The sequence below is a fragment of the Chionomys nivalis genome, chromosome 13 (genome assembly GCF_950005125.1).
Source record: "Chionomys nivalis chromosome 13, mChiNiv1.1, whole genome shotgun sequence".
NCBI lineage: Eukaryota > Metazoa > Chordata > Mammalia > Rodentia > Cricetidae > Chionomys > Chionomys nivalis.
Genome location: NC_080098.1, coordinates 4,861,596 through 4,880,027, shown reverse-complemented (window position 1 = coordinate 4,880,027; position 18,432 = coordinate 4,861,596). Strand labels below are relative to the sequence as shown.

Genomic DNA, 18,432 nt, shown 5'->3' with positions numbered 1-18,432 from the left:
ACTGTCCCTTTGCATCTCACAGGATTGGTTCCATGAGCCAAACTAATATAAAATCCTCAGATGCTCACTCCCTACACAGAATGGTATGAGACGTATATATAGATTATGTACATCTTCTCATATACTTTAAACCATGTGTTGATTATTTATACTCGATGTTATGGAAACAGCTGCTGTACTGTACCACTTGGTAAATGCTGAGCAGAAAGGAATTTCTGTACCGCACAATACACATTCAACATTTTTCAAATATATTCAATGATCATGCAGCAATAGGAAACAGATGAACACATCCTGAACAGTCTGCAAGAATCTCTGAAGTTTGCACAGGACAAGGACAACTCCTGATTTTCAGTGTAGGGGAAAACTTCAGACTGGGGAGGGCTGCCCGGCAGACGTTACCTCGGTATTATGAAGATAAACGCAAGATTAGTGGCAACATTTGACTGAACAAAATGTAAAAGTAAAACTCTGAGGGTCAAAATTCTTGCAAGTAACTTAATTGTATGACAGAAAAATGATCACAGATATTATCTGTAAGAACAATACATACTCAATATCAATATCACATGACCAGAGAGCAACCAAAACTTACCAGGCATGCCAAAGAAGGTTAAAAACATTACTCATAAGGATGAAAAACTAAAGTAATGGAACAAAACTCTGAAACTATTCAGCAATATAATTAGATACAAGCAAACAGTAGTCCAGGATATTAAAAGCTACTACTGGGGACTGGGGAGATGCCTCAGTGGGTTAAAGTACGTATGTACGAACTTGATGACCTCTGAGTTTGGTATCCATAGAACCCACACGAAAAGCCACATGTGGTAGTGAGTATCTGTAATGCCTGTACTCCACTGGCTAAATGCGAGGTGAAGAAAAGAGAATCACCTGGAAGTTTGTGGGTATGCAAGTCAGGTGCATGCTGTAGATCATTAGAAACAACAGGGACTCTGCCTCAAACCAAGGTGAAAGATGAAAACCAAGTGCTGAAAGTTGCCCTTTAACCTCTGTATGTGGGCAATGAAATGTGTACCCTTACACACACACCACATAACACCATACCACACCACATACCTCTCCACACATACCATACCATATTTACATAAGGAGAACATCATTCTCTAGAAGACAAAGTAATATAAACAATCCAAGGTAAAGAAAGAATAAAAATATACTAAGGGAGGAGCTGGAGAAAGGGTTCGGCAGTTAAGAGCATGGGTTGTTCTCCCAGAAGACCTGAGTATAACTCTCAATACCCACATGATAACTCACAACTGTCTAACTCCAGTCATAAGGAATTTGGCCTTCAAGGCTACCAAAGCACCGGATGCATATATATGTAAGCAAAATACCCATACACACAATGGACTTATAGGCAACTGCAGGATTTTAAATAACTGTAAGCGGGTACTCAGACACTGAAAAGTATGACAATTTTTGGTGAAAAAAATAATAAGATCACATGTTCATGAAGCTCAAATATCTGTGCACATGGAAAGGAACTCTAAATCATCAAACTGCTTAAAACCTGTGAGAAAATTCTAAAATCATACACCAGAAAAAATTAGCACATTTCATACAAAAGAGTTAAGGTGATAGTGACTTCCATCAATCACAAAACAACAAAGTAACATCGTTAAAATACCCAAAAAGAATACTGTCAAGCTAGTATTCTATGCCCAGCAAAGATATCCTTTAGCAAAGAAGACTTTTCAATGAGATGAGGTGTTTTTAATATATCGCCAGTAGACCTGCTTTGGAAGAAATTTTATAGGGAATCTTTCGGATAAGAGGAAGATGATGGTCCACCCAGAGCAGGGAAGGACACAGCAATGAAATGACCATCTCAATGCCTTTGTCAATCACATTCCACACGGTGAGAACAACAGATAGCTAATTAGAATATTTTTAAATAATATAGTTACAACATTTATCTTCTTGGCTTTGGACTCATTTCTATGTCTAAATTTAAACAGAATTTTGTTGATTCCAAGTTCATCATGCTTAACAGTTTTGCTTTAAGAATATTGTTGCTTGATAGCACTTTGTAGTTTGGACAGTGAGAAGTCATTTGGCATTCCATTTTCCCATTTTCACTGAAGTGATTTTATGTTTCAACATACAGACTTTCCTCTCAAAAGGCAGAACTGAAATAAAAACTGCGTTTCCATGTGCCATCACCACCAATCACAGCTGATGGTTTTACCTGTCGCTAAGAAGCATCTGCAGGAAATTGAACACCAGGCCTGTAACTCACCACTGCTGTGAACCCCTGGAGTCAACGCTATGCTGAGCGTCTGTCAGGTGCACAGAATTAAGTGTCTGCTCATCAGGATGTGGGACACTGATTATCCCTCCAGAAAAGAGCTCAACTTTTCCACCAGCTTCCTTTAATGAAGCCTCATCTATCTTTCAGGCTCACACAGTGAGTAATTTCTGGTAAGTAAATGTTCAGAAAACTAAAAACAAAATCTTCATTTTTTATTTCAGCATGTTTTTTTTTTTTAATCTGCCAAATTTTTCCTAATACCCAAAATTATAATACTATGTTCAAGGGAGGGTATCACATCACTGTTTTATCAAAATGAGCACCAGGATGATACAGGTTAATTTGCCTTTATTAGAGCAGCATGTGTGTAGTTTGTATCCATTAATGACAGCCTTTTGCTTGCTGAAAGCATCCAGTCATCAGTGCTCATGAGCAAGACTCCTGCCTATGCATCATGGCAGCAAACACCTGGCTACTCATGACTTTCATCCTTTTCATTTTTCTATTGTCTCTTTCATGTATTTTATTGCTCTTTCTAGACTATAAGTTCTTAAAAGTGGTTCTGTATACATTTGGCTCATAAAATAATTTATTTTTAGATGATACTAGATCAGATAACATTGGGCATGATTTTTAAACTTTTTGACAGTCCTCATGCAAATTTATGCTGCAAAATAACAAATCATTCCCTAATTATTAAAGGCTCACAGCAATGAGTCATAGGAGAAAGAGTGACCACTCTTCAGCAGCAAGTGATTGTAAAAGGGGAAATGAGCAGGTAACAATCTTAGACCTTCAATAACAATAGGAATCAAAAGTTTAATTATATGAGCAGAAAGAGTGTAACAGAACTGGGAGGAAGTTTCAATGAATAAAACACATGTTGTGAAAGTATTAGGATCTGCGTGTGACTCCTCAGAACCCAAGTAAACCAGGAGGGTAACTGGCTTCTGTCATCCCAGCACTGCTGGTGGTAAGTAGAGTCAGGAGTCATCTAGCCTGGTCTACAAAGCAGCAATCAGGAGCCTCTGCTCTAAGATTGTCCTCTGATCTTGTCTTAGTCAGGGTTCAATTATTGTGATGAAATACTATAATCAAAATGCAAGCTAGAGAGAAAAGGGTTTATTTGGCTTATATTTCCACAGAACTATTCACAAAGGAAGTCAAGACAGGAACTTAAACAGGGCAGGAACCTGGAGACAGGAACTGGTGCAGAGGCTGTGGAGAAGAGCTGCTAACTTGCTCCTCATGGCTTGCTCAGCCTGCTTTCTTTTCTTTTTTCTTTCCTTTCCTTTAGAAATGATGAATATTATTTTTTATTAAATTTTTTCATTTATTTTACATTCTAACCACAGCTTCCCCTCTCCTTCCTCCCATTCCCTCTCCACACTTCTCCTCTGCCCCCTCCCCTACCTTTATTCAAAAGGGGGCAGGCCTCCCATGGGTATCAACAAAGCATGGCCTATCAAGTTGAGGTAGGACTAAGCACCTCTCCTTGTATTAAGGCTGGGTGAGGCAACTGAACATTAGGAACAATTTCCCAAAAGCCAGTCAAAGTTTTAAGGACAGACCCTACTCCCACTGCTAGAAGTCCCACAAAGGGACCAGCTCCATAGTCTGTGAGCTCCCACAAAGAGTAGGCCAGCTGCTTCTGGGGTCCCCTTTTGATGACCCTGAGGCTCCTGACTCATATAATCCTTCCTCCCTATCCTCAACAGGATTGCCCAGGCTTGTTTCAGTAGTTGGCTGTGGATCTTTGCATCTGTTTCTATCAATTACTGGACAAAGCTCTCTGATGACAATTAGTTATCAATCTGATTACAGGGGAGTGTCTTTAGTTTAGGCTACCTATCCATTGCAAGGAGTCTTGGTTGGATCATCCTTGTAGAATTGTGGGAGTTTCTCATGTGTCAGGTTTCTACCTAACCTCAAAACGCCCCTCCCCCCAACCAAGTTTTGCTGGGTATAGTAGTCTGAGCTGACATCCATGATCTTTTAGTGTTTGCAAGATGTCTGGCCCAGGCCCTTCTTAATTTTACAGTCTCGATTAAGAACTCAGGTGTAATTTGGATAAGTCTGCCTTTATATGTTACTTGGCCTTTTTCCTTTGCAGCTTTTAATATTCTTTCTTTATTCTGTATGTTTTTTTGTTTATTATGTGTTGAGGGAACTTTTTTTTAATAGTCCAGTCTATTTAGTGTTCTGTAAGTTTCTTGTATCTTTATAGGTTGGAAAAGTTTTCTTCTATGATTTATTGAAGATATTTTGTGCCATTGAGCTGGGATTTTCCTTCTCCTATTCCTACTATTCTTAGGTTTGGTCTTTTCATGGTGTCCCAGATTTCCTGGATTTTTTGTGTTAAGAACTTTTTAGGTTTAACATTTTCTTTGATTATTTTCTCGATTATATCTTCAATGCCCGAGATTCTCTTCTATTTCCTATATTCTGTTGGTGATGTCTGCATCTGTAGTTCCTGTTCGCTTACCCAGATTTTCCATTTCCAGAATTCCCGTGGTGTTTTCTTTATTGCTTTTATTTCCATTTTCAGGTATTTAACTGTTTCCTTTACCTACTTGATTGTTTTTTTCTTGATTTTCTTGGGAATCTTTAAAGAAATTATTGATCTCTTCAATTTTTTCATTTGTCTTCTCACTTTAAAGGAATTTTTCATTTCCTCTTTAAAGGCCTCTTATCTTCATAAAGTTATTTTTAAGGTTGTTTTCTTGTGCTTCAGAGACATTGGAATGTTCAGGTCTTGCGGTTATAGGATTGGTGGGTTTTGGTGGTGCCATATTGCACTTTCTATTATTGAATGTGTTTTTACACTGGTGTTTACGCATCTGTATTTGGGATGATTACAGGTCTAGGTGCTGATTCTTGCACTTGTCTTTGTTGAAAGGATGTTTGATCCTTTGTTTTCTGTTCCCTCTCTGATCTTCTGGTTTAGGTGGCCAAGGGTTCCGGTGACTACCATTTCTTTAGGTCCAGAAGTGTGTCTCTGCTGATACTTGTGGAGCCCTCAGTACTTAGATCCAACCAGTCCTCCTGTGAAGATGAAGTCCTCATCTGAAATTGTAGACAAGAATATGGAACTAGTGGAGGGGTGATGTTCTTCTGACTTGTGTGGAATATACCTGGGCTTATGGAGTCTCCTGGAGCTGTAGGGAAGGACTGGCCATGGGGAGAATGATGAGGTGTGTGTGGTTGGGTGGTCGAATGGGTCTTGGGAAAACAAGATCCAGTGGGTGGTGGCAGTCCAGCCGGCAAGAAGGCCACTCATCTGATAGCTTGCTTGTGGGAAGTGCACCAAAGCAGTGGAATTCCACCAGAGTACTACTACTGCAGGGCCCAGCGGTCTTGCTGGTGCTGAGATGGGAAGTGGGGGCACATGTACCCTAGATCAGTCTGCTTTCTAATAGAGCACAGGACTACAGGCCCAGGAATGGCACCACCCATAATGGTCTGGGCCCTCCCCCATTAATCGCTAATTGAGAAAATGCCTTACAGCTCGATCTCAGGAAGGCATTTCCTCAACTGAGGCTCCTTTTTCTCTGATGACTCTAGCCTGTGTCAAATTGACATACGAAACCATCCAATACATACAAATACCTTCATACAAATAAATACACACATACAATACCCTGTGTCAAATTGACACACAAAACCAGCAAGTACAGACCTTCAAACAAATAAATACACACATACAAACAAGCACACATATATGGGGAGGGGGTGACTTATAAAAGTACTATCAAGAAATAAAAATTCCAATGCTGTTTAATTTTCACTGAATTTAAATTACTTGAAATTCCCCAATGATGTAATTTAGATATTTACTAATGATAAATATCTAAATCATTTGCATAATATATTCATCATGTTTAAAAAACTGCTCTTCTGTAGATATGTTTGTCTGTCTGTCTATATGTCTCTCTGCTTCCATGCTTGGGACTACTTCTCTGTTCTGTGATCCTATAACTAACATTTCCCTATTCATATATATGTGTGTGTGTGCATACCTGTTGCAAGGTATCAACCCCCAGCATCAAAGATCTTAGGCAAATATGCTTCCACTGAACTACACACAAATATAACACATGCACACGAGTGCGCGCACGCACACACACATACATACACTTAAGCCTTGAATCTATTTGGAATTCATTGTAGTATGGATTTTTTTGCCTCTGATTATCCATTTATCTCAACATTATGTATAAAGTTATGTCTCTAAAATGTCCCATGCCCTGTGTGAACCAGAGCCACAAGCATGTTTAACTTGAGTCCTTTCAACAGACTCCCAACTGGCTTTCTTCTTCAGTAGGGCTTTTGCTTTCTCATTGTACTCTACATATGGAGGGATCCTGTCACTTTTCTACTTAAATCCTTTTGATGGATTTCCCCTACACTCAGAATGAAATCCAGTTTGGGGGGTTTTTGTTGTTGTTTGTTTGTTTAAAAGTATTTATTTATTTATAATGTATACAATATTTTGTCTGTGTGTATGCCCACAGGCCAGAAGAGGGCACCAGACCCCATTACAGATGGTTGTGAGCCACCATGTGGTTGCTGGGAATTGAACTCAGGACGTTTGGAAGAGCAGGCAATGCTCTTAACCTCTGAGCCATCTCTCCAGCCCCTGTTGTTTGTTTTTTGAGACAGAGTTTCTCTATGTAGCTTTAGACCCTGTCCTAGAACTCATTATGTAGTCCAGACTGGTCTTGAACTCGCAGAGATTCACCCGCCTCTGCCTCCGGAGTTCTGGGATTAAAGGTGTGTGCCACCACCACATAGAAAAATGCTTACAACTAGGGTGGTCACATCATTCATCTCCCATAGAGTAGCCACTGAGGCAAAGGAAGAATGCAAAAAACAACACTGGAATTACAGACAACACTGGGCAAGCTCAGCTTCAAGCTCTTGCCTCTCCTCTAACACACAGTGCTGTCAGCCCAGGGGATCTTATTTTGCAGCTTCAACCTTTACAACCTCTTGTTATTAAGACTTTATCTACTATTCAATTTTACCCAAAGCATTTAGTCTTCACATTCCACCCCCAATCCACTACGGACATCTCTGCCCTCTTCTGTCTACCCGACCCCACCCTCAAGCCACTTCTTCAATCCAAATATGCGTTTCCGTCATTCCACATCATCTGCTGTGTTTCTCTGTCCAAGGGGCACCTCTCCTACCAAATTCATTATTCAAACAGATCCTCTACAAGTTACACCCACATGGTCTGCAGGGCGCAAAGCAGGCACTAAATAGACATCTAAGAGACAATGGTTGAAGATATACCTCATTTCACTTGCAAATTACCAAAGGTAATATAAAACTAACCCAAAGAAAATGTAGCAAGCATGTGGGATCTATATATTATTGTTCTATAGTGAGCGTGTATTTGATTGAGCATATCTTAGTATGTTTGGGAAAAAACTCTTACTACTCTGGGGAAACATCTCAGGTCTCTCCTCCTCAGTACTGTCAATTAAACAGTTAAAAAACAACAGAAGTCTAAAATTAAGTAATTTCCTTTATCCACTAAAAATTTTAAAAGTGTTTACATTATATCAGAATTGCATAGATATTGTATTTATCTATCTTGCTTCCCAAGATAATAATAGAATTAAGTGGTTATATTTTAAAAAAACCTAAATTTTGTTTAAAAGATAGGCTTTTAAAAAGAATTACCCACAAATGTGACATTCAAGAAGTGATAGCTATATAAATTCCTTCAAGGAAACTAATGTCAAATGTTAAGACAACAGAAGAAAGATACTCGTCACAAGCCTGGCTGCCATAGAGTGAGGCTACTCACTGAAATACCATTTCTGGCTCCCATCCACTCTCCATGTATATTTCTTGAAAATACATCTTTCATATTAACCTTGCACTCAGGTTTTGGTCATACTGCTTTATAAAAATAAAAACTAGTCCCAGTCCAGCTGGTCTTGGTGAGCTCCCGTTAGGTCAGCCCCACCGTCTCAGTGGGTGGGTGCACCCCTAGCGGTCCTGACTTCCTTGCTCATGTTCTCCCTCCTTCTGCTCCTCATTTGGACCTTGGGAGCTCAGTCCAGTGCTCCAATGTGGGTCTCTGTCTCTATCTCCATCCATCGCCAGATGAAGGTTCTATGGTGATATGCAAGATATTCATTAGTATGGCTATAGGATCAGGCCATTTCAGGCTCTCTCTCCTCGGCTGCCCAAGGACCTAGCTGGGGACATCTCTCTGGACCCCTGAAAACCCCTCTAGAGTCAAGACTCTTGCCAACCCTAAAATGGCTCCCTTAATTAAGATATATACTTCCCTGCTCCCATATCCACCCTTCAAGGCCAGCTGGACTGGGACTGAAAAAGCATGGGATAAAACCGGACTCTCTGAACATGGCGGACAATGAGGGCTGCTGAGAAGCCAATGACAATGGCACTGGGTTTTGATTCTACTGCATGAACTGGCTTTGTGGGAGCCTAGCCTGTTTGGATGCTCACCTTCCTAGACCTGGATGGAGGGGGGAGGACCTTGGACTTCCCACAGGGCAGGGAACCTGACTGCTCTTTGGACTTACAGTCTCACTAAGGAATTTAGCCAAGTTCTCACAGCTTACCACAGCCGGCCGAGGCTGATGGTAATTTCTTACAGGCAGTATAAAGCCAAATGAAACAATTTTAAGAGCACTGCAATCTTCCGGAAGCACCTTAACATCAAGCAACATTTGTTCCAATCTTATCCTGTTTTGGAATTAAAATTTAACTTTCTGAGCCATTACAAATAAATTAGGCTTGTGTACCATTTATAGCCCATTTACTCTTTACAGTCATGTATTTGTACATTTTCTCTAGGGATAAGATATCACAGTTTATGCATGTTTTACTTCAACTCTGATGCATCACTATTTTTTTTCTAAAAATGTAAACTTAAAAGCAAATGAGGTTGGCTCAAAAAGGCATTTCTCCCAGAAGTGTAAAATCAGGTTTTTCATCTTGAAGGAGTTGGTGGTGGGTGATCAACATGATCAAAATACATTTTATGAAATTCTAAAAAAATTAATAATATATTATTAAAAAAATCTCAGTATTCATCCCAAAATAATCCATCATTTAATTATGGAATTCAAATGAGACAATATTTTTATAAATAATGGCAACAGTGTTGTATTCAAATATATACAAGACTCTATACAACCAGATTTTGTGAATTCTTTTTTTTTTTTTTAATTTTGTTTTGTTTTGTTTTTTTGAGACAGGGTTTCTCTGTAGCTTTGGAGCCTGTCCTGGAACTAGCTCTTGTAGACCAGGTTGGCCTTGAACTCACAGAGATCTGCCTGCCTCCCCCCCCCACCCCCCCACCCCCCCAGCAGGCTGCGTGAGCCACCACCGCCTGACTTGCATTCTCGACCTTAGAAAAAGAGCAGGAAAACTATGATTCTCCTTCTCCAGATACATCCATCTGGAGGAAAGAAAAGTGATAAAATTACACAGTTGGTGAAAACAAGCGACCTGAGGTCTGGTCACCAACGTTCTGCAATTAACTTATATTTGAAAACAAGCGACCTGAGGTCTGGTCACCAACGTTCTGCAATTAACTTATATTTGAAACTGCTCTGGCTCTAAAACATGGAATGACATCATAAAACATGAACTGGTAAGAATAGGGAGTGGGAGATGCTAAGGAAGGAGGAAAAGAAATGTTCAAATCCTCCTGTAGTTCAAATCCTCCTGTAGTCAAGCACTGTCATCAACGAGCCAAGAAGAGTAATCCAGGCCAAAGTCACACCGTGTAGTGTGCCCACACTACGCTATTTGAAGGAGCATGTGCGTGGAGATGCAGGCACAAAGTGCCTTGATCACAAGCCCCCTGAGCCGGGCGGTGGTGGCGCACGCCTTTAATCACAGCACTCGGGAGGCAGAGGAAGGCGGATCTCTGGGAGTTCGAGGCCAGCCTGGTCTACAAGAGCTAGTTCCGGGACAGGCACCAAAGCTACAGAGAAACCCTGCCTCGAAAAACCAAAAAAAAAAAAAATACCACAGGCCCCCTGAGCAGCACCCTTTGAGAAGATGCAGTGTGTTCTCACCTTCACGTTGGGTTTTGACAGCAGTTTCAGCAGCTCTCTCATCTCACTGCTTAGTGGCTTGTTCTGTAGCTCTTCAGCCAGCTGCAAGGGAGAGGACATGGATGTGAGTGACAACTCGCAGAACACCATCAGTTCACTGTGCCACAACTGAATCTGGGTTGCTCAGTGCCATTGCTTTCCAGAGTTTCAGGATAAGTCAGCAGGAAAAGAAGCAGACCATCGCCCGTGCTCTTCTTTCCAGGCCCACAGCAGACCAGATCCAATCCTACACTGAGTGCAGCTGGAGCAATACCATCAGCCAGTTCACCTTCTGATTTACTGCCAGGAGGGCAAATCCCAGCACTTCATCTGCGTGAATGGTCTTCTGCACGCAAAGGGCCATTTGTATAAAGGACTGGATCAGCTTTGACAGTACACAAAGAAGAAAAAAAGACAGCTTCTGAATAAGGTGGTGAAATCCTCAGGACTTCCAGAAACCCACAGTAGTTGTGCTGTTCAGAGCTGGGGTAAAAAGAACTCGAATGCTCCTCACAGAATCAATGGCCTGCAGCTTTTACTGTTTCTGTACACAGTCTTGGCTCTGAGTTAACAGTCTACGAAGTCTATTAACTATGAGCCAAGTTCACCAAAAATGCATATCAGCCCATAACAACTCTGGTACCAACAATATCAGTGGTACTTTTCTGTAACCATCAAGAAGGTCTACCTGTGGGTTCAAAAGAAAAGACTGGAATTTTGAACCTGATTCCTGCTCTCCATTAAGAGATGTGGAATGTTCTCACTGTAAAGAAGCATATGAGGTGGCAAACAAGCTTGAGTTGATCCTTATGAAATGTGTATGTGTGTGCAAAGGTACTAAACCACACACATAAATATATATAATCACCATTTTCTGATTATAAAAAAGGTAAAATGTAAAAAGAGAACTTCCTAGCAAAATTACTAGTCATTTTAGGCTATAAGAAATAGACACACACATGCCAGCACGCCCGCATGCATGCATGCACGCACACATTAAGAACAAGATTCAAACAGCACAAAAAAGTTTAGAATCATGAAGTTTATGGTGTGTTGTTAGAATATATATTCAATATCTCTTCTTAAAACACAACATGGAACCAACATTTGCCCCTACTACCCCCACCATGCTGGCAGGACAAGGTGGTTCTTAGCTATGGGAGAGGAGCTTTCTGTAGATGTACAATATATGGAATGTACAAAAGGAACAATCAGATGAAATTGATAGATTTATCAGTTGCACTAACCTATGCAAACAGCTTTTTACTCTTACATACATGTGTTTTAACATTTAGATCCACTACTCCAGTGAATTAAACACCATAGTTTATCAAAATTACACAGATTCTAATGTGTATTTATTTCTGGAGACTATGGAGCTTGAGTCCATGGCATTTCATCTGCTTGCTACACACTCTGATGCCAAGTGATAGTCCCTGCTTTGGATTCTTTTTATTTAACAAACAAAAGCAAAACTGGGGGCTGGAGAGAAGGCTCAGCAGTGAAGAGTGTCTATTGTTCTTCCAGAAGACCTGAGTTTGATTCCCAACACCCACATCAGGCAGCTTACAACCACTTGTAACTTTGGGGGACTGGACACCTTTCTCTGGTGCCTGCAGGCATGCACATATGCCTGTACACACATGCCTGCATATACACACACACACATACACACACATGCGTGACACACACAAATAAAAAATGATAAAAATAAATCTTTAAAATAAGTTGCTATCTTTTGATTGGGAGAAGGCATTCGTTTCCACACAGGCATTTCCAAACCTCTCTATGCTCTGTGTTTTCATAATGGTTTTTAAGGCTTATTTGAGTTGAAACTGCAGCAGCTCATATGACTATCTTTATACCTTTATTCACCTTTAAAAAGTCTGGGTTCTGTGTTACACAAGTACACTTCTTTACATGACATGTTAAAACAAACTCGTGTCTGCAGAGAAACAAGAGGGACAAGCCTGGGGCTAAGCAGACCTGCTGGGATGTTAGTTGCAAAGGCTTTATTTCATATATGAGGATTTAAAAATCTGCTCTGACAGATATTGAATAGTTTGTGATATAAGACCCTGACATTCTGCAACACTGAATTATAGTTTGATTTATACAACGAAAGCACAACTGAAGAGCAACAAATAAGCTGGACTCATCACTCCCACACACCAGCACACTCCTGTCTAGCTGTGCGCCTTACAGTTTATCCAGGTGTGTTCTCAATTCATCTGAGGCTGAGAGTTAGCAGGAGAAATCAGCAAGTGAGTTCTCCTTCCCCAGGTTTAAAATAAAATTATAGCGACAGGAAATTAACTACTCCATCAATGCCAAATGCTTCTAAATTTATTTTTTGGTTATGAAGGTAATTTGGAATAGTCTAATATCCATAAATCATTACTATACTCCATAATCCATTTTAAAAACAATCCTGCCTTTTATGGATTTAATATGCCCAATTCCTTTCCTAGTATCTGTCATTTTTGGTACTGTCAGCAATGTAACTATCTCATTTGTCTTTATTTCTCCAAAGCATTCTCCTTGTGTGACTTTCACAGAACACTGATGCCAGACAGCTTTTTACTGCATAAAATTTGAAGCCTACAATTTCTATTACATAGTCACCAAGGCATAATACCAGGATAGCTTTAGGTACAAATTTAGAAAAAGAAAGTGGATAGGAATCTACACAGCATCAGCACATGCTTGGCGATGACAGGGATTTGGGAAACATTTGTGACTTCTTCCACCTTTCACTTAAAGGGTCACACACATCTGTCTGCCACGGGGTGGGTCCTGCTTGGAACCAAGAAAGGCACACTTACATCATCAGCCAGGGCTGCTGCCCCATGGAGAATGGGCACTGGACCCTGCTTCTCATAGTAGTGAAGTTTTTCATGAATCTGGAAGAAAATGAGAGCAGTATGAGTTCACCTGCTGGCAAAGAATCATAAATATTAAATACTTTCACTACTGTGAAGAGAATCAGATCTCCCCAAATTTTTAAAGTCATGTGTTCAAATCAACCTAGAAGATGGAAGATGTATCTATAATTCATCAATTACTACCAAGAATCAAATGGCAAAAGCATCCTCAAACAGAGCACGTAAAAGCACTAAACCTCTGCTTCTCCTCCTAAACAGAGTCCACTGTTTGTGAGCTACACTACCTCAATATTTCAAGTTTCATTTGTAGCTTATACTCCCACAAAACAACAACGAAGATAAGCAATCTGGCAGCCCCAATACAACTGGCTGGACTGCAGAGGTGGCAAAGTGGGGAAAGCAGGCTCTGGGGGCTAATGAAGCCGGGCACACATGTACCTTACCTAGGATGGGTTCAGACAACCTACCTCCCCACCGTAACTGTTGCCACTGCCCCAAATCAAATCTCAAAGAAACTAAAGGGATTTCTCTTGAGCTCAGACATCTTCACTGTTTAGGTTGATAACACCATGCTCCATACTACAAATAACAGGTAAATAATATTACAAAGTAAAACCAATCCGGCTACCAGGTCTCATCACCATGACCCAAGAGACACGCGCAAGAATGTATGCAGAATTAGGCAACCAAGTTTCCTTAAAAATATTTGGGCTGGAGAGATGGCTCAGTACTTGAGTGCACACTGCTCTTGCAGCAGACTCAAGTGGAAATCCTAGCACCCACATCAGGTATCTCACAACCACCTGAAACTCCAGTTCCACCACCTCTGCCTCCATGGCCCTGATACATGCACATACCCACATAAACACACATCCACACATATAGACATAAAATTATAAAATAAATCTTTTTAAATATGTTGTGGTATAGGAAGTGAAACCTTCTTTGACGAGGATGTGAAGTGACCATCCTCATTTATGTTTTTTCCTTAGCATTTAAAATACTTTAGAACTCACTTTAGCCTATTCTTGCTTATAGCTAAGAAAACTATTCTCTCCTGTGTTTGAAAAACAATGTCTCACCATCTCCTGCTAATTATACTTGAAGTTAGCCAACCCCTTGTAGGAATCTGCAAGAGAGATTTTCTTTTGATTGACTAGACGTTCCTGCTGAGAGCAGATCCTATTACTTTTGGCAACTTGGTATAAAAGGTAGGACATCAGGGAAAGGTTTGTGAGAGTTATGGCATTACCAGAATGAGCAGAGTAAATTGTTTTTGAATTTAATATCTTGGAGCATTTAAAGTTTAAGTATTTATCACAAATTGTAAAGAATGTAAAAAATGGAATAATGTTTAGGAAACCAGAAAATTGTGATTTGAAACAAAACTCAGGCATCCTGAGAGCTAAATTTATTTTATTTAAACAATTATCTAGGCAGACGCACACGGCAGATGCAGAGACCGGCATGCAGACGCGGCGGATGCGGGATAGTCCAAGCATGAAACAGTGAAGCCCACACTGAGAGCAGATGGCCCCACTACAATGAAATCAAGTAGGTTTTTGGGGCCTGGCCTGCAGAGTGGTAGGCCTTTTATTGGCGAGGTCCACTGGCGAACGGGGAGCCTGGTCCTGTCCCTGAAGACCATCCTGGGTGGGGAGAATGGTCTTGGCCCACAGTGGGACACAGGAAACAGAGCAGGGGCATTCCCCGACCCCCTTGACCCCTCCCCCAGGTTAGTCTGCGAGGGCTGGTCCCCTCTGCTGGGGCTGCTCCTCCTCTGCTGCGACCTCTCTCTCCCTGGCCCATCCCAGCTTGCACACAGGGGCTTCCTTCACTCTCCCTCCCTTCTGCTGGGGCCACAGGATCACCCAGTTTAGCCTGTTTGGGCTCTGGGTCAAGAGCTTGGGGCAGAGAGCAGCAGGAGTTTCTCTGTTTTGGTGGCTGGCCTGCAGAGTGGTAGGCCTTTTGTTGGTGAGGTCCCTGGCAAACAGGGAACCTGGTCCTGTTCCTGAAGACCCTTCTGAGTGGTGAGAGGGACCTTGGCCGGCGGCAGGAGCCAGGAAACAGAGCGAGGGCATTTTATAAGTGGGGCCCCTGGCCAGAAGGGAAACCTGATCCTGTTTTAAAAGACCCATTAATAGCATCGATAGGAGGAGATGGGCAGGTGCCAAGGCAAGAATTCACCCAACAATATGAAAACAACATGAAAACACCAGAACACAATGATCTTACAACAGAAGGACTTGAACACCCTAACACAGAAGAAGTGGAAAAATTGACTTTATGAAAGCAATAGAGTCCCTTAAACAACATGTAAAAAAACGCCCTAATAGAAATGGATGAGAAGTATAACAAAAAGTTTGAAGAAATGAGTAAATACGTAAATGATACCCTGGGAAACCAAGAAAAAATGATCAAACAGGTAATGGAAACAGTTCAAGAACTGAAAACTGAAATGGAAGCAAGGAAGAAAACACAAACTGAGGACCAGCTGGATATAAAAAATCTAGGTCAACGAGCAGAGACTACAGAAACAAGTATAATCAATAGAATACAAGAGGTTGAAGAAAGAATCTCAGATTCTGAGGACACTGTAGAGAAAATAAACACACTGATCAAAGAAAACAGAAAAGCCAACAAATCCTCATCACAAAACATCCAGGAAATATGGGAAACAATAAAAAGACCAAACCTAAGAATAATAGGGATACAAGAAGGAAAAGAGTCACAGCTCAAAGGCCCAGAAAATATTTTTAACAAAATTGTGGAAGAAAACTTTCCCAACATAAAGAAATATATTCCTTTGAATATTCAAGAAGCATACAGAACACCAAACAGAATGGATCAAAAATCCCCTCACGATATAATAATCAAAACACAAAATATACAGATTAAAGAAAGAATATTAAGAGCTGCAAAGGAAAAAGGGCAAGTAACTTATAAAGGTAAACTGATCAGACTTCTACCTGACTTCTCTATGGAAACCATGAAAGCCAGAAGGTCCTGGATAGAGGTGCTGTAGAAACTAAGAGACCATGGATCCAAACCCAAACTACTATACCCAGCCAAGCTATCATTCACTATCAATGAAGAAAACAAGACATTCCAGGATAAGAACAAATTTAAACAATATGTAGCCACAAATACAGCCCTACAGAAAGTAATAGAAGGAAAATCACAACCCAAGGAATCCAACATTGCCAACAGTGCCTACAACAACTCAGGCATCTAGCGACCCTTCACCAGCATGACTCAAAGAAGGGAGACACACAAACTCTACTACCAAAAACAATAAGAATAACCAGAGTAAACAACCACTGGTCATTAATATCACTTAATATTAATGGTCTCAATTCACCTATAAAAAGACACAGACTAAAAGATTGAATACGAAAACAGGATCCAACATTCTGCTGTTTGCAAGAAACACATCTCAACCACAAAGACAGGCATCTACTCAGAGTAAAAGGTTGGGAAAAGGTTTTTCAAGAAAATGGACCTAAGAAAAAAGCAGGTGTGGCCATACTACTTTCTAATAAAACAGACTTCAAACTAAAATCAATCAGAAGAGATCGACAGGGACACTTTATACTCATAACAGGAACAATTCATCAAGATTAAGTCTCAATCCTGAATATCTACGCCCCTAATATAAAAGCACCCACTTATGTAAAAGAAATATTACTAAAACTCAACGCAGACATCAAACCACACACACTAGTAGTAAGAGACTTGAACACACCTCTCTCACCATTGGACAGGTCAATCAGACAGAAACCTAATAGAGACTTAAGAGAATTGTTGGAGGTAATGAAGCAAATGGACTTAACAAACATCTATAGAACACTCCACCCAAATAGGAAAGAATATACCTTCTTCTCTGCAGCTCATGGAACCTTCTCGAAAATTGACCACATACTCGGTAACAAAGGAAACCTTCACAGATACAAAAAAATAACAGTGTCCTCCTGTGTCTTATCAGATCACCACGGATTAAAGTTAGAAGGCAACAACAATGCTACCCCCAAAAAGCCGAGAAACTCATGGAAACTGAACAGTCAACTACTGAACCACACCTGGGTCAAGGAAGAAATTAAGAAAGAAATTAAAGTCTTCCTTGAATTTAATGAAAATAAAGAGACAACATACTCAAACCTATGGGACACGATGAAAGCAGTGCTCAGAGGAAAGTTCATAGCACTAAGTGCCCACTTAAAGAAAACGGAGAAAGCATATATTGGGGACTTAACAGAACACCTGAAAACTCTAGAAAAAAAGAAGCAGAAGCACCCAGGAAGAGTAGAAGACTGGAAATAATCAAACTGAGGGCGGAAATCAACAAAATAGAAACACAGAAAACAGTCCAAAGAATCAATGAAACAAAAAGTTGGTTCTTGGAGAAAATCAACAAGATCGACAACCCCTATCCAAACTAATTAAATGACAGAGAGAGAACACGCAAATAAATAAGATCAGAAATGAAAAGGGGGACATAACCACAGACACAGAGGAAATTCAGAGAATCATTAGATCTTACTACAAAAGCCTATATGCCACAAAACTGGAAAATGCAAAAGAAATGGACATTTTTTTTAGATAAGTACCATATAGCAAAGCTAAACCAAGAACAGGTGAACGATCTAAATAGACCGGTTAGTCGCGAAGAATTAGAAACAATTATCAAAAATCTCCCGTCCAAAAAAAGCCCAGGACCAGATGGTTTCAATGCAGAATTCTACCAGACCTTCCAAGAAGAGCTAATACCTATACTTCTTAATGTATTTCACAATAGAGAAACATAAGAGTCATTACCAAATTCCTTTTATGAAGCTACAGTTACCCTGATACCAAAACCACACAAAGACCCAACCAAGAAAGAGAATTACAGGCCTATCTCACTCATGAACATTGATGCAAAAATCCTCAATAAAATACTAGCAAACCGAATCCAAGAACACATCAGAAAAATTATCCATTATGATCAAGAAGGCTTCCTCCCAGAGATGCAGGGCTGGTTCAACATATGCAAATCTATCAATGTATTCCACCATATAAATAAACTGAAAGAAAAAAACCATATGAACATTTCATTAGATGCTGAAAAAGCATTCGACAAAATTCAACACTCCTTTATGATGAAGTTCTTGGAGAGATTAGGGATAAAAGGATCATACCTAAA

At 40.3% G+C, this 18,432-nt stretch overlaps 1 protein-coding gene across 1 annotated transcript in view; it reads right to left on the bottom strand.

Moving 5' to 3' along the window:
* The window catches only part of Mpp7 (MAGUK p55 scaffold protein 7), a 218,691-nt gene that overhangs the window by 58,552 nt on the left and 141,707 nt on the right, over positions 1–18,432 (bottom strand). Inside the window, exons 4-5 of the mRNA XM_057787889.1 lie at positions 13,191–13,268; positions 10,348–10,428 (exon numbers count right to left, since the gene is read on the bottom strand). Coding sequence (XP_057643872.1) covers positions 10,348–10,428; positions 13,191–13,268 — 159 coding nt within the window. The remainder of the gene's footprint in view (positions 1–10,347; positions 10,429–13,190; positions 13,269–18,432) is intronic.